The sequence below is a fragment of the Thamnophis elegans genome, chromosome 2, assembly GCF_009769535.1.
Source record: "Thamnophis elegans isolate rThaEle1 chromosome 2, rThaEle1.pri, whole genome shotgun sequence".
NCBI classification, from domain to species: domain Eukaryota; kingdom Metazoa; phylum Chordata; class Lepidosauria; order Squamata; family Colubridae; genus Thamnophis; species Thamnophis elegans.
Genome location: NC_045542.1, coordinates 61,408,267 through 61,425,698, shown reverse-complemented (window position 1 = coordinate 61,425,698; position 17,432 = coordinate 61,408,267). Strand labels below are relative to the sequence as shown.

The 17,432-nt window shown below is 39.8% G+C and overlaps 1 protein-coding gene across 2 annotated transcripts in view; it reads left to right on the top strand.

Annotated features, from left to right (window-relative positions):
• Positions 1–261: 261 nt before the first annotated feature.
• The window catches only part of PMP22 (peripheral myelin protein 22), a 30,763-nt gene continuing 13,592 nt past the window's right edge, over positions 262–17,432 (top strand). The window contains exons 1-3 of one of the 2 annotated variants that reach the window (XM_032211839.1): positions 262–511; positions 3,486–3,586; positions 4,566–4,659. In XM_032211839.1, coding sequence (XP_032067730.1) covers positions 3,509–3,586; positions 4,566–4,659 — 172 coding nt within the window. In that variant the 5' untranslated portion in view covers positions 262–511; positions 3,486–3,508. Of the gene's footprint in view, positions 512–1,799; positions 1,929–3,485; positions 3,587–4,565; positions 4,660–17,432 lie in introns of those variants that run through there. The other variant, XM_032211840.1, reaches the window with a different exon arrangement.

Below are 17,432 nucleotides of genomic sequence, written 5' to 3'. Positions count from 1 at the left end.
TCTACCCACTGAATCCTCAGTGCACTATAGGGTCTTGCCCCTCGCGTTGGTATTGAAGTGACAGCTGCCAGGGATATTACGAACCGACCCCTTTGTGGCTTTTGGTGCTTCACGTGCCTTTTTTGGGGGGGGGGGAGAGAGTCCAAAAAAGCCACACCCTCGCGGAGTAACGCTTCACTCCCCCCCTTAAGTTCTGCGTGCTTGCTGTGTTCCTTGCTGGGGGATAAAGATAGAGACGCTGCCCCTTTAAATAGTTCAGGGTGTTCTCTCTCAGGCCACCATGACATATCTGGGCGTTGGAACGGGGGCCGAATAAACCGAGTAAGCAGGAGATCTGCGCTAGCAGTAAAGGGATTGCAAACAGCTGGGGCTCGTCCCATTCGCTGATATACACCGGAGTGGTTTGCGACGGCTTTGGCTAGGCGGGACTCGGTTCCTGGAGTTTAAACCACCGGGGACTCTTGCTTTAGGGAATACTGCTGCAAAGGAAGCGCGCGGTTTTTCAGCCTTGGTAAGTCCACGCAGGGCGAGGACGAGAGTTGTTATTATCTTCACTCAAATTTAGGGTAAAACTTTTCTAGAGGTTCATCTCTCGGGAGACTTAGGGAGTCGAAGTTTTTCGGGGACATCAGACGAGCCTGGTTTTTTTTTAATCGAGATCAGTCGCGCAAGGGTCGACCGCTTCGTTTATTTGGAGTGGGGGGGTGGCAGCACAGAAACTCGCTGGACAGTTATCAATGGGTTAGTCCCGCCTTGTTTCCATACAGTACCAGCGCTGTTCGAAAGACTTCGAGAGAAAGAGAGAGAGAAAGAGAAAAAAGCCTCTGCACGAGGAAATAAGTCGAAGGCTGACAACTTCGTAGGAGAGCTTGCGAGGGAGGGGCGCCGCTCGCAGACCTCCCGGTTTGGGGCCAGGGGAAACCAAAAGGTGGGAGGGGAAGAGAGCGGTTTGAAAGCCTCGGGGGTGGTGGGAGGCATCACCCACGATACGGGACCAACGGCTATCACCTGTGGGGCGAGGGAAGTAATCTTAAGGTTTCCCTCTGGAGTACTGAGGGAGTACTGTGCCCCATTTGGCGCGCTCTGTGTGTGTGTAAAGCGAATGTGTGAAGTAGGTGCACTATAGGCAACCAACGCTGCTGGGAAACATTGTGTGATGTGTGTTCTCTGCAATCCTTGGCGCTTGTGCGCTCCGAAATAACTCCCCACCAAGCTCAGAGAAGCGTCTTTGCGCATCCTTCCGAAGGCTTCTTAGGATTGCCGCCAGATTTCTCTCGGCAGCGAGGATAATGGAAAGCAGAAGGTGGGGGCCCTAGCAGGAGCACTGCTCTCTTTAGCGGGGCGAGGGAGAATCGCTTTCAGGGAACCAGGTGGCAAAGGAAAGGAGTGTGCCGGGACTGAAGTGAGGAATATCCGTCCAGGAAAGGTGGCACCTGCCCTGATGAGGCACGCGACCTATACCTGGCTCGCCTCTTTTTCACGCTCTCCCGAATTACGGGACTACAGGGCTCATAAAAGGGAAGTTTCTTGGAGTTGCAAGGGAAAAGACAAGTTTTGCGGAAAGGTCGTTCTCCGCTCGGTTGTAGCGCCGCAACCACCCGAGAGCCAGTAAAGAAGGGCCCGGCATCTCATCCCCTTCTCCTCGGGGAAAGTATTTATAGCTGGGGCACGGCCAGCCTGCCGGTTTGCCTGGCCGTCGGCGTGCTACACATACACAGCCCACTAGGCGCCCCACCGTGATTGGGGCGTTGTTCCTCTAGAAGGGCAACACGTTTTTGAGTTCCCGCCCCTCGTCTTCGGCGAGAAAAACGCGGGCAGCCACTTTCTCGAACTCTCCTCTTTTGGGGCGTCCCCCCACCCCCCGGTGATAGGGAGCGAGCGGCAGGAAAAAAAACAACCTGGCAGAAATTAAAACGAATTGCAGCGGAGTAAGTAGGCCGCTCAATTTTCCTGGTGGGACGGGGAATTGTCACCCAAACTCAATTTGGGTGAGGGGTCTGTTCTAAATCGCCCCGAAGACCTCCGGCACTTTTATTGTACGAATATGCCAAATTCATGTCTGCTACTATTATTCCTCCTTGCGTCTTAAGCGTACTAAATTGCGCATTCATTGGGAGGGACGTGGAGGGGGGGGAGCGGGAGAGACCCTCTTTAGCTTGGCCGGACCTCGGCAGACAAGTTTGGTTCTGGTCCGGGATTTTTCAGACCTTAATATAAAGCTTGAATTCCCGTTTGAAAACTAGCCGCTCTAAATCATGCCGGCCCTGATATAATTAGAAACGGGTTGAAATATTTTAGCACGTAAATCTCTCCAACTACCCACCCCCATTCCCCACTGCCTGGAATTTAGTTCCTCCCTGCAGTCCATTGGTAGACTGAAATGGTTTGTGTATGTGTGTGTTTGTGGTGGTTTGTTAGTGCTTTCCCCTTTTCCTAATTTGTAATAAATACAGGGAGAGATTTCCCCCCCACACCTAGATTAAATTCATCTTCTCAAGCCCCCCCTCCCCCCATTTTCTTGCTGCATTTAACAACACCCACTCTGCCGCTTTTTTAACTTTCAGGGTTTTATCTGTTTCCTCCCACCCTCATTCTTTCCTGTCCAATACTATATATGCTTGAAAAAACTCTTTCCCCATCTTTCCCTCATAATTGTCTGGTTTATTTTATTATCTGTACCTGGGCTGTGAAGTTGAGAGGTTGGCGGTTTATTGGTTTGCAGATGCCCATGATTCAAAAGAGAATGGTGACTTTGTGGCATAACTGTTTCCATTCCCCGCCTCCTAAACTACCTCAGCCAATCTCCAAGGTCTACTCCAAGCATGGCGCTGTTTCCCTACTTTTAGACCTTTGACAGGATTCAAGTTGCACCCTCAGAAAAGAGAATTTTGTGTGCTGGCCCTCTTCAAAGGAGAGCTCTCCTGAAGGCTGGAGGGAAACTTTGAGGAATGCTGTGGCATTTAGACTCAGTACACCAGGTGTGAGCATAACTTTTCCAAATCTGGAAGAAAGAAAAAAAGGGAATGGGATTTGGAGAAGAAAAGTTATTCAAAATGTGTATTTTATGGATTATTTGGTAGAGAATGTGGCATCCTTTTTCCTGCAGTTTCTGCAACTGTTACCCTGTGGTTGCAGTGAAAGTCCCCAAACCCTCTCCTCTAAAATTTGAATGGTTTCATATCTGAAACTTTGTTTCTCCAAACAATCATATTCAGACACACAAAATTCTGTTTTATAACCTAAAAATCCTAGTTAAGAAGTTGGAAACTCTCCCACTTTCATGCATAATCTTAGCTTCATTCTGCATAAAACAAAAACACATTTGGTGAATTTCTTTAAGTGGCCATAAACCAAGGCTTAAAACATTGCTATGTTCTGTCTCAGAGGCACCCTCTGCTGTTCATTTCTTAAATTCAGGTTTGTCTAACCTCATCCATGAGTAAACATTTTCACCTCTGCTTAAAAGGTATTTTCCCCCTTTCCAGATCTACTGAACACTTTTGCCAAAATGCTCCTTTTGTTGTTGGGAATCATTGTGCTCCATATCTCGGTGCTTGTTCTTCTCTTCGTTTCTACAATTGTCAGTGTAAGTAAACTATCCTGCCTGTTTTTATTGCCTGCACCTAGTGCTCCATTGTGCAATTAATTCATTACTTCCTTATGAAATATATCAGCTACATCTATTGAAATAGTTTTAAATTTACCTGTTTATTCTTTTAAAATTTAATGTGAAATTATAATGCAAGTACAACAGAATCATTCTCATAACTTTTGCTATACTTAGTATTTTATATGTATCAGAGAATATATTAGCCTTTGGGGAAACCTGTTAGCTATAGAAACCAAAATTTTAAGCATAAAGGCCTATTAAATGAGAGTCGATCTCTGCACTGGGAATGGTTGAGGAAAAATTTCCTCTTACGGGGGAACCACAGAAAAATTTCCAGACTATTGAAAGTGGCTAAGAGCCACATTTTTTTTTTAAAGGGATAGGAACTAGTGGCCTTCCAAATGTTACTGAATGACAATTTCCAGCAGTTCCAGTTTCCATGGCTGATGTGAAGTAAGATGGGGTAGTTGTTGAGCAACATCTGGAGGAACTGTAGATTCCCTAGTCCTGGCACTGCAGATTGCAAATTCTCCCAAGATAGCTGATTGTATTAGCTGGTGTTATGGTGTTCTGCTCCAAAGCCATTCTCAGTGCTCTGTCATTGGGAAAAGAAGGTTGAAGAGAATAAAATTTCCTCACATGAAATTTGGCGAAGATTTTAAAAGAATGAGGGGTTTTTTTTGCCTTTCTTTTGAAGGCTCTTTGTAACACAAAGGAATCAAAGCAACAAGGAAAGGTCTGTCTCCTCTCAGCCAATGAAAAGAGGGATATGCATTTCTACACTCACTGTTGGAAAGAAGCCTTTGCTGATACATGGATCTTCAGGGGGTCTTTTAATTGCTTTCATTCCTTAAGTGATCTTGACTGGCTTAACTTCCTTAACCTGGAAGATAACATGTAAGTTCTATCCCCTTCCAAACTGTTCATCTCTAATAAACCACTCATTATTTTTCAGGAATGGCTCACTGGGAACGGACACAGGGCAGACCTTTGGCTGAACTGCACCGTTCCTGTGTCTCCGTTTCGTTGCTCATCATCATCCACAAATGGTGAGATTTTTGATGGGCGTGGCTTTCTTTTAAAATATGTCTCATCTTTCTGTTTTTTTAGTCCAATATTCAATACATTTGAAATAGTGTGATCTGCTAATGTTGGAAGCAGTTTAGGCAGGATTTCACAATGTATCCGCACTTCTCTCACTTCCAACCATATGCTGCTTGAATGTGTACCCTGTTTCCCCAACTTCTTGCCAGACTTTTAGACAACCCTGGCTCATTAATACTATCTAGATACTTAGCCCCATTTCTGAATGAATTTATAATTTGCATTGTTTCTTGTCATTTTGTACTAAATTGATTGTCAGATGTCTATTAAGAAAATGGGTGTTCCTCATACATGCTTGGTTTGTCCATCAAATAAAGCATTCTGTATGAAGTGAGTGGTTAATCTAGTAACGGTTGATTCTTAATACATTATGTATAGAATATTGACTCTGTCTTGCTTCCTTAATCTAGCCACAAAATTGGATATTTCTGTAACCTTTGGAATATGCAACAATGAACAATACTGTAACAGCTGTATATAAACCCAGCCTAAATATTACCTTCTGTTATGCTAAATCATGGTTTTTAAAATCTATGAACAGATATTTATAGGCAGAGATATTCCATAGGCAGTGGTGTTATACACATAAACACATGTTAGGGTTACTAAGACTGAAATCCTATGCTTGCTTATTTAAAGGTAAATTTCACTGTAGAAATTGGGATTTTTGAATAAATGTGTAAGATGTACTGTAGACATGTGTAATAATGATAAAATTGGGTCTGCATTAAGGAAAATCATGAAATACATGAGTATTCTTCCAGGTTGGTCTTTGACTGTTTGACTAAATCTTTGTTAAAATCCCTGTAAATAGTTTGTTAATATCTGTTGCTGCAGATTATGGATTCCCATCTTCTCTCATCAGCCTCAGTTGTTTTGGTTATAGGTCCTTGCTAGGCCATTTAGTTGCTTTTTATTTTGAAAATTCATCTTCTATGTAGCTAGGAAGTCCTTTGATTTTGTCTTGTTGTTTGGTTGATCCCATTTTGCTTTCCAATCAAGAGCATGGCTTATTTTCCATAAGACCCTGTCATTAGTTTTCTAAGGGTGTCTGAAAGAACATTGTGGGCCACTGAATTAAGTAGACCTGTGGTTTTGGCCAACACACTCTTTGAGTATTGTAATTTGAACTGTGTGTGGGATAATCAATCAATCAATCAGACTAGAGCTAAAGGGGACCTTTGATGTCTTCTAGTCCAACCTCCTATTCAAGCAGAAGATCTTATTCTGGACACAAGTGACTGTCCAGTCTCTTCTTAAAAACCTCCAGTGATGAAGCACCTACAACTTCTGAAGACAAGCTGTTCCACTGGTCAATTTTTCTCACTGTTAGGAAGTTTCTGCTTAATTCCAGGTTGCTTCTCTTTTTGATTCGTTTCCATCCATTGTTCCTTGTTCTTCCCTCCAGTGCTTGGAAAAATAAGTTGATCCTTCCTCTTTGTGGCAGACCCTCAAATTCTGGAATACTACTGTCATGCCTCTTCCGCCCAGTCCTTCTTTTCTCTAGACTACCCAAACCCAAATCTTGCAACATTTTTTTCATATATTTTGTTTCCAGGTCTGTAATCATTTAAGTTGCTCTTCTTTGCACTTTGTCCAAAGTCTCAACATCTTTTTTGTAATGTGGTAACCAAACCTGGATGCATTATTCCAGGTGTGATCTTACTAAGGCTTTATAAAGTGGTACTAATACTTCACATGATTTTGATTCTATCCCTCTATATAACCAAGGATTGTGTTAGCTTCTTTGGCTGCTGCCACATATTGCTGGCTCATATTTACCAGCACTTGAAGGTCCCTCTCATAATTATAGTTTTTGAACCAGGTTTTGTATAATCTGTACGTTTGGTTTTTCCTGCCTAAGTGTAAAAGTGCCTTTAAATTAAATTAAATTAAAAAGCACTAATTACATAAAATAAAATAAAAGCATTCTTACATTTTTTTTTCTGGAGACAGCATTTTTAACCTAGGGAATGAAGGGTTATTATGGTAACAGTTTTTCTCATGAAAAGAAATAACACTTACTCCAACCTGAATCCTTTTTAATTTGCTGTCTATAAATAATTCATTGGCTATAGTTGATTATTCTCCCAACAGCTATACACTCTATCCAGTTTTTGTACAATATTTCTTGGCCACTATGCCACTCAGTTCTTGGATATTGTTGGCAAAAATGTTTCAGTACATCTCAGAATATTATTTCAGTTTCCTCTCAAGGTGCATCAGAATATTTTTTTGCAAATTTAATGTGAGCCTGAGATACTTGGATCTCCAAATTGTTGCTTTGGGTAGATACTTTTTATTTTTAATTTTATTCAGAGTAGTTGCAGCCAAATTTACCACCACTGGGAGTTGGAGAAACAATTATCTTTTTTGATGTTTTTTTTTTCTAATTGTAAAAACTGTCTTCTCAATTACACAACCCCAAGAGGGGAGGAAATAAATATTTCTAAGTCTTCCCCCATAGGATAAATAGACTTTTTGATGATAAAGAGGAAAGGCATCTTTTCCCTCCCCCCCTTTCCAATTACAATCACTAAGTGTGGATTGACATTTCTTGCAACTGTTTTTTTTAATCATCCCTCTGGGACAATATTCAGGGAGGTGAATTATAAGTAGTTTGATCTATGCTAGTTTGTTCTCAGTTCAAAAGAAATACTGAATTGCAACAATATACTGGAATGAAACCATAATGTTTCTTTCCTTTGAAGATGCAGGAACTTTTCTTTACATACATTTTAAAACACTGAGCCTGTGAAAATATTTGGAAATGAACTAATTATTTTGAATGTATCCTGTGCTTATTATTTTTGGGGTTCCTGAAACTCCAAGTCATGCAAGCAGGAATAATAGAGACTGCTACAACTTTGGTTACTTTTAGTACATATTAATGGGAGCTGGGGACATCAGATAAGTGCTTCCCTAGCCAATCAGAGCAATTGTGAGGGATCATGTGACTTTAGGTCTAAATTGTGGAAGTTGAAAAGTATTGGGATTTCTATCTGAAGTCACTAGCCTAGAATCCCTTTAACATGATACTAGACATCAAAAAATAAAAAAGCTTAATATTGGATATTAAAAACAGCTGGACTATGAAAGAGATATAAAATTGCAGACAAAATGGTGGTGGTCCATTTTTTACTTCTATTTTGGTTTCCCCTAGTCTTTGCCCTCTTACTGAACTGGGCTAGAATTATGAGAAAAATCCAAGAAAGGAGTTAAAAAAACATTTGTAGCTTGGACATGGATCCCCCACATGTAGGAGAATTCAAACAATCTCTTAGTATAAAATGTTTTGGAATAGTAATAATTCTCAGGAGATAACTATGGATCATTCTGTAGCCAAGTAATGCTCACATTTAATAGCCTCCCCAGCTTGTTGTATTGGACTTCAGTTCAATAGTGCTCCTGCAGTATGGACATTGATCTTGTTGGCTGCTTATTCCGAGAAGAGGTGAATCTGATGCATCACTAGGATGCAGCAATGGAGGAAGCTGCTGTGTAAGACAATAATTTCATATTTAACAATGATACAGTGGGGCAAAATTCAAGTTTGTATAGTCTATTTTTGTTTGTTTTTATACCACACTACTATATCCTGCTGCAATTATATACAAATTCATTGATTCACAGTACAAAATATATTACAGTAACAATGAAAATGTTATAAAATAAAACCAGCAATCAAAATAGACAAACATAAAGCATCTGGCATCAGCCCTCAAATTCCCCCCAGAAAAGCTCAATTTGAGAAGTTTATGGAAGGTGACCAGAATTGGTTCTTTGTGTTAAAAGCTGCTGAAACAACATTTTTTAATGTCCCCATTAACTGAGTCCCATTGTCCAGAGCAACATCTCTTTCTAAATCCTTGATTCCATAGTAGTGAATGTCAGCATGAGCCTACTGAATTGGTGGATTACTTTGCTCAGTCTATTCTTTTTTAATTGCAGGCCCACACAGGTATAATGAATAGCTGATAGGCTGTCTAATGTTTTCGACTCAGTGGTTCAGAATATGCAGGCCTACAAACACGGCATCGATTTCCAACTCATTCAGACAGCCTGATTTAATAAGTTGCAGACAGCTGGCAAGTGTGTGTTTCTACATATTCCAAATTATTTATTCCATAATCAATCAAGAGCCAAGGTGGCACAGTGGTTAGTGTGCAGTACTTCAGGCTACTTCAGCTGACTGCTAGCTGCAGTTCAGCAGTTCAAATCTCACTGGCTTAAGGTTGACTTAGCCTTCCATCCTTCTGAGGTGGGTAAAATAAGGACCCAGATTGTTGGGGGCAATATGCTGACTCTGTAAACCACTTAGAGAGGGCTGTAAAAGCACTATTGAGGCAGTATATAAGTAGTATTGCTATTTTGTCTGGTAAGGTTGGGATATTCAGTAATGTTCCCAGTTCAGCTGCTGTATTCACTGAAACCAGCAGTGATCAGTGCTCCTCTCTGGAGTGAATGGAAAGGATGCTCTGTTACCTCCTAATAGTACGAGATCAGTATGCAAGTACCTGGACACATCTGTGTAACAATGTAGTAGTTTTATATGCTAAAACTGAAAGTTTCTAATCAGCATTTGGTAACATTCATTTTTGTGCAGCTTAAATGTATGCAGGACCTTGGATTTTGAAGTCATTGGTGTAGTGGGCAACTTTTAATTTCAAATAAAACCTATTTACAATATATAAAATGAGCCCTACAACCTATTTGTATTTAATTACCCCTCCAAATTGTGGGGAAGAGTAATATTGTTTGCACAGCTGAGGAAGATGAAGGAATGTTTTGCTCTTAGTAACAGAAGCCTACACAAGGGAGAATTCAACATTTTGAAAATATGCAGTTCATGTCCCAAAGGACAATCACCAGGAAATATTTGCATTTTTATTTTGGATACATACTGTTTATTGTTTACTTCTGGGGATAGAATGGATTGAGACAAAGAGGGAACCATACACAACACCATGTTCTTACAACCCCTTCTTTTGGTTCAATTCCTGAGCCTCCTCCCAGTACACTCGCTGCCAAACCTTTTATACCAAGAATGGGAAACTTGCGTGTTTCCATTAGCTGCTGAACTAAATTCTTAAATATCTTTTCCTGTTCGTTTGGGGCTGCTGGTTAGATGTAGCTGAGAAACATATTTTCTACATCTAGGCAACTGCATTCCAAGGCAGTCCATCCAGACCTCATTTGTTATAGGCATTGTTATTCTGAATGCAAGTTGTATCCTATGTTCCTAGCTGATAGCAGGTAATATCCCCAGATATTCCTAACTGAAGATGTCTATTTGAATCTGTAAAGAAAAAAAATTATGCATTGCAAATAGATGACATGATTAATCCTTCAGATGTCCTCAATTACAGAAGTTTGCTTCTGGTTTTTGAAGAGAAGCTGTCCAATGGCTATAGCCATGTATGTAGTTCAGTTTTGAAACTTAGAAATTTGTTTGGATTCTTTTCTAGACCTGGTTACTTAGATTTTTGCTGAAAAACTAGGGATTGTATCTTTGTCTTATCTACTTTTCAAATAAAATGCTAATTTTAAATTTCATTTGCTGCTATGTGAGACAAATCAAACATTTTCAAGCCATTGTGTTTACAATGGTAGAAGTACTTTTTTTAAAAAAAATGACCCTTATTTGTAAATTCACACAGTTGAATTGGGTGCTGGTATGCTGTTCAATAGCTCCATAAATATTAATACCATCAGAATAATGTCACTGTGAGGTACAGTAAATGTATCACTATACTTTCCCCAACTACGTCTTACTTTAATTGGCAAGGTTTGCTTGAGAGCTTAGTAGAATGATGTGGGTGCATGCATGCATGCATGCATGTGCCTTTAGTCACTATTGACTGCTTGGATTAGGCTCTACAGTTTTCTTGGCAAGATTTTTCAGAAGTGGTTTGTCGTGTTGCCTCCTCAGGGATGAGAGAAAACAACTAGCCCCAAATCTCCAAGGCTTTGAGCCTAAGGCAGGACTGGAGCTCATGGTCTTCCATGTTGTACTTTTTTAGTCTCTAGTGTAGTGTCTTAACCACTACAGCATTAGAGCAACCTAACTCTAGAGTTATTAAAAGCTTTGTGGATCCATGCCTCTTTGAATTACTAACCACATAGCAGAGTATATGAATAATACCAGCTTTACATTTACCTAGCATAATTCACCAATTTTCCCTCTCAAATAATGCTATTTTTTTTCTTTTTTTTGTACAAATGGGGTATTTGATTGTGGGCATCCTTCTTAGAAATGATGGCTCTCAAAGATGGTGAAATAATTTAAGGTAACAATATTTAAATTTAAGGGTATATAAAGTGAAATAAAATCCCCAGAGAAAATTTGTCAGAGCAGTATATGTAATATAAACTCTTAAATCTATTAAGATATTCATATTATACTGTATGCTCAGTGTTTAAAGAAAAGTCTCAATCAAGTTGAGTTCTTTCAAGATATCCAGTTACAGCTCTCATATTCTCTTAGAATCTGCTAGATGTTGCCATCTGCTGAAATATTTTGTTCAGTAACAGTGGCAAAGATTATTTCCCGAATAAACAGACACTACAGTAGTATTTATGTATGTATGTTTGTTTATTTTTTGGAGCCCATTTTTACATTGACAAAAAAAACATAACTTTTGTATTCAGACTTTTTCTTTTTACAATGTCATCTAGCAGTATCATCTTGTCTGGAACATGTCTATTTGATTTTGGTACATTTTTACTACTGAAATTCATTCTTCAGTTTAAGTGGTCAGTTATTTGCCACCTAAGAGTTGCCTGAGCTGCGAGATGGCTGGCAAATAAATAAATTTATTATAATTATCAGTTCAAATGTTGCACTCATCATAGTTTCAGCTTGCCTTGCCAGGCATTCTTCATTAAGACTTATCTCAGGAATTTAGGACGGTGTCCCACTTGTATATCAAAGGATTACTGGTTAGCTTCTCTGTTGAAGCAGCAGCATTGAAAGTAGTGGCATAAAGTCAAAGGATGCCTGGAATAATGAGCTCATGGTCAAGGCCAGATACCATTTTTCAGATGACGTATCTTATTTATTTATTTAAAATATTTAATTGCCTGCCCATCTTTAACAACTCTGAGAAATACACAACAACTATAAAACTACTTTAGTAACTATAAAATAATAAAATGGTAAAATGATCACACCAAAACCCTGTGCTTCAATCAACCCCTTAGGATATCTCACAGCATGCTCCAATTATGCTCATCCCATTCGTCCTGTCCCCTCCTGCCCTGTCCCGCCCAGCCCAGCTTAGCTTTTTGGTAAATGGCCAGGTCTTTATGGCCTTTCAAAAGGCTAAAACTGGGGGACTTCTGAAGAGCTGAGGTTTCACAGTGGTTAGAGTCCAGTACTGCAGGCTACTTCAACTGACAGCTAGCTGCAGTTCAGCAGTTCAAATCTCACTAGGCTTAAGGTTGACTCAGCCTTCCATCCTTCCGAGAGGGGTAAAATGAGGACCCAGATTGTTGGGGGCAATATGCTGACTCTGTAAATCGCTTAGAGGGGGCTATAAAGCACTATGAAGCAGTATATGTCTAAGTGCTATTGCTATCTTGGGGAGGAGATGTTTCACAGGGTCGGAGCAACCAAGGAAAAGGCATGCTTCCAAAGTCCCACTAAGTGGCAGGATTTCAGGGGAGAGCTCTGGAGCCTATTTTATCTGATCCAGTGGGACAAGCAGAAATGCAGTCTTGCAAATAACCATGTAGGGTCATCCTGTGCTGTGTAGGGATTTAAAGGTGATAACCAGCACCTTGAATTGCATCCAAGAGGAAACTGGGAGCCAGTACATGTTGCACAATAGAGGTATAACATGAATGAACTTATGAACACCAGCACACTTATGTGTGCTGTTGCATTCAGAACCAGCTGGAACTTCCGAGTGGTCTTCAAAGGCAGCTCCATGTAAAGCGCATTGCAGTAATCCAAAGGGGAAGTAATTAAGGCATGAGTGACCATGAGCAAGGCTTCCTGGTCCAGACAAGGGTGCATTTGGTACACCAGATGAATCTCTGCAAGCCCTCTCCCCCACCTTCAGCTAACAAGAACTTCCACCTGTTCATCAAGCAGAAGCCATGAATCAAGGAGTACTCCCAAACTGGGTACTAACTCAGTCCAAAATAATGTAACCCCATCCAGAACCAAAGCTAAAAACTCATCAGACTTGGGGTGGAACCTAGATCAGCTTCATCTGCCCTGGCAAGCATAGATAACCACACTCTATGCCATTGGATGACCATACCCAGCGGTCTCATGAAGGGTTAAAGAGGAGTGTGGGACACAAGTTATTATGCAACCCACATTGCAGGAGACTAGAGTTCAATCCCTTCTTGCCTACCAACATCAACTAGAGAAAGGAGAATCACCACAAAATGGTGCTTCCCACTCTCAACTTCTGGAACTGGTCCCGGAGGATACAAAGGATGATGATATAGAAACTGCTGAAAGAATTAGGAGAGTTGCAGTACCCCACCCCGAACCCTCCAAAGCTCATCAGCCAGCATGATCAATTCTCTTTTAGTGCTCTACTCCAGCCTGAAAAGGGTGTAGATAATCCACTTCATTCAGGGCACTTTGAAGCTACAAGCCAAAAAAGGAAGATTGGAGAGTGGATAAAAGTTGTCTAATACAACTTGATCCAAGGATGGCCAATATTGAAATGATATATGTCCTTCTGTTCCCCTCCTCTTTCCTCACCATTGCATCCTTGATATACAACAGGGCTTGTTTTTGATCTGAAAGTTCTGATCTTTGAAAATGTAAAGTCTTATTTCTGAAAGATCTTGAAGTTGCCAATTTTCTTATTGCTTCTGTGCATATAGTAGAAGCCACCATGAGATGGTTTGGCTTTTCCTAGTACATAAATCATCGGAGAGGCAAATATTTATGATGATGCATATTTCTTTGTTTACTTGTTTGTAAATCAAATGTATAGGCTGTCCGACTTGCAGTGACTCTAGTCAGCATATAATTTAAAGGATCTTGATTTGTATTGTTCTTTACATATTGGTCTATATTCACATCATTTGTTCTTGTCTTAGTCTGTTCTCTGCAGTGCCCTACTAATGTGTAGACCAGTCATTCATTTCTTTTTTTCATATTCATAAGAAGCCTCTGCTTTCTACCCAGTACTGATAGTGCTGGTGGAGTATAAATCTGCAAGAAAAAAGCCAAGCTGAAAGGAAGGTCTATTAGAGAATGGTGAAGGCCACCATTCAACATTATCAGTGAACAACTGTAAGGAACTAAGTAGTCATCCATTGTTCAAGTCTTCTGTAATGCTTTTAATCCCCCAACCTCATTCTGGATAAAGAGCATGATATACAAATATATCAAAGCTTCTAAATAAAAATGGTGCTAATGTGTCAAGTTAGTACAGTATATTGTATTAATTGCAATAATACAAAATTAAAATTCATAGTGACAGAATAAGTGATATAATATAATCACTAAAAACATAACCAAGAAAAAGGTTGTTGAACACCCTCAATGCTCCAACGCCTGACCTCTGGAGGGAGAATTTCCCATAGAACAGGTGTCATGACAGAAAAGGCATATTTTCTAAGGCCTCGCCAACCAGCATTCTTTAGCTGACAGGACCCAAAGTACATCCATCCTGCCTGATCAGTTGAGTAGAAACAACTGGGGAGAGACAGTCCCTCAAGTAGATCATTCCAAAGCCATGAAAAGTTTTAAAGGTGACCTCCAACACTTTGAATTGCACCTGGAAGCACACTGGAACCCAATGCAGCTAGTAGTGATATTAGATACTTGTAGCTGCCTAGAATCAAGGTGGGTATGCTTAACTTTGATCCAGCAAGAATAGATTTGGTTTATTGCCATGTCATCCTTGCACCTAGCAATCGTGGTTTATATTTTGCACCATAGCCATGAAATTGCCTTCATCTTATCTGCTGGACATGAATGAAACAGACTTAAATTTTCCTTAGCTGTATCAACATTAACTAGTGTTTTCTCTCTTATTCCATCACTGTCCAAGGGCATTCTCCGGTGTGTATCAAATCTTTAGTCTTTGCCACATTGGAAGGGTTCTAAAAAAGTTCCATAGGTTGTTTTCAACAGATAAATATAATTGCATAATTACAATACACTTAAGTGGCAGGTTTTTTTTTTTAAAAAAATAAGTTTTTTAAATGCTGTCATTACAGTTTTTAGCGACTTCTCTGGATCTACTTAACCTCTATGCATTCTTTTGACAGAAGTGGCTTTGTGGGATTGGTTTTTTTTCTCCTTTAAGAGCTAGAAGGGCTTTTTAATTATTGTCACCTGCTTTTATTCTGATGCTTACTATTTGCTTCTCTTTTACCATTGTTTCCTTTGAAAATATTATCTACCCTAAAGCCAGTCTCAAAATATTTTAAATAAAGCCACCCCAAACGAAAACCGATCAGAATTTCCCCTCATTTTGGGAGGTACATGTCACAATAAGTTTCAGTTTACTTAAAATTCTGCAGGCCAGGAACACAAATAAAATGATAAAATTGCCAGGCTTATAAAATATTTTGATTATTGTCATTGATTAGTTGCTTATATGTTTTGTATTGCTCCTTCTTAAATGTGTACAACAAATAAATACAATATTATCATCTTTAAAAAGGACTATTGCAACTACAACACTCCAGTGAGCGATTTTGCAGTTAGAGAAACATTTGAGGAAGATGTCGAAATGCCAAACTTCTCCTTCAGATCCCTTTCATCTTGGAATATTTGTCATTTCTTGGAAGGTAGCATTTCTAAATCTAACGCCCCCACAAAGTGGACCCTGTTGTTTGCAAATCATGAAGACAGAGGAGGATGGGAGCTACAGACCAAGATGTTAGGAAGCACCTAATTTGGAATGGCTGTTAACAGAAAATTGATTAAGCGGGTGGACCATGTAGCTGTATGGCGGCAGTTTCTCTCCTATTGAACTTTGCAAGCTAAAATTATTTGCATTCATAGGCATACCCAGTTGACAAGGAAAAACATCAAACTGCATTCTTGGCCATTTCCCCCCCCCCCCTCTTGTGGAAAAAAAAAGCAACAGCTTTATTCTTTACAGCAAGTAATGTCTTCAACATGGGTGACAATTTAGAGCCTGGTACTCCATGGTGATAAATGGAACAAGAAAATAGCACTTCTGTTTCATTGCATAAGTGTTGAGAAAGAATCCTGTTTTTGTTTCTTTGTCACTGATAAAAACTAAAACAACAAAGAAGCAAAAGCCCTTATGCTGAAAATCTGGATCTAAACAAGAAACTTCCATATTTATGTTGTTCAGCATCCAATCCCATTCACCTCTGTGGCACTAGTCTACTTTGCACGAGTAGAGACTGGTAAGGCATGCTAGTTTATTGAGAATATAATATTGTTTTAAGTTTGGCACCTGTTTCATTTATTTCATTTAGACATTCAATACAGGAAAGGAATTTCCCCTTTCGATTCAGGAAACTGTTTCATCACCTTGAGTCGCAATACCTATAAGCAAGTGCTTTCTGTAATTGACCCATTTCTCACACAGCTGGTGGGTATTTCGGCTTATTTCTTCATACCAAACTGTTTCAACTCTTCACATTTTCAAGCTTTCTACATGAAGTGCTTGGTTCAAGTTCCAGTGGGGTTTAAGTCAGCCCTGACATAACCTTTCCAAAATACTGGATTTCCCCCACCTATTAATCTGTTTGGAGGCAAAGATACTAAAAAAATGTCAGAAATTCAGCAGCGAGGTAGGAGGTGGAATCAGAGGTGGATTTCTACTGGTTCGCACCGGCTCAGGCGAACCAGTAGTGGTAATTTGGCCTGGGTCACAGAACCGGCAGCAATCAGCAGAGTGAACTGGTACTAGCACAGGTAGGAATCCACCCCTGGGTGGACTGTAGGTTGCACGTGTTGGTTTGTCTGACCTTTTATCTGATGATTTTGGATCAGTGTATAAGACATTCAGAAGGCCAGATTATGTGTTTTTAGAAGCTGAAGAAGATGGTATAAATATCATGTATGAACTGATCTGTTTTCTCTGTCTCCTCCCTTCCCTCTTAATATAGAAAGCAAGTAATGAACCCATGAATTAGGCTTAACTCCTAGTGACTTATGTAAACTTGCATGTCTTTTTGGCAGCAGCATAAATGTGGTTTGCCCATTGCCTCCTTTCAGGATGTTTTTTTTTTCTACTTCCCACTCTAGTCTACAGCCCTGAAATTCTCATTCAAATCATAACCAAACCTAGCGTTGCTTTGCTTGGGAGTCCAGACAAGGTCAGCCTCCTGCCATCGCCTGACATATCTCTAATTATTTCTCCAAATTAATTATTTTCAGTTTTCTGTAATTTTCTTTCTCATATTTTGATAATTTTTCTATTTTACTTTAATTGTGCACATTAGAAGTGGAAAAGAGACATTAAAATGCCCCCCCCAAACAAATTCAGAGAAATCTTTGTATTGATTGATCAAAATGAAGATTGAGATTTATGATTGATAGATTGATAAGTGTGTATGCTGTAAAAAGTCACATGCTTTAGGCAATCACAAGGGGAAAAACTAGATCATTTCTATGGTGCCTTCAGAGAAGTAAGGGATGTGATACACACTTGGAAAAGACAGTGAACAATATTGTCCTGGAATTTTAAAAGTGATGTTTTAAAAGTTAAAGAAAATAGTTACAGGTAAGTTCAGTGAAAAGCCAACAGTCTGT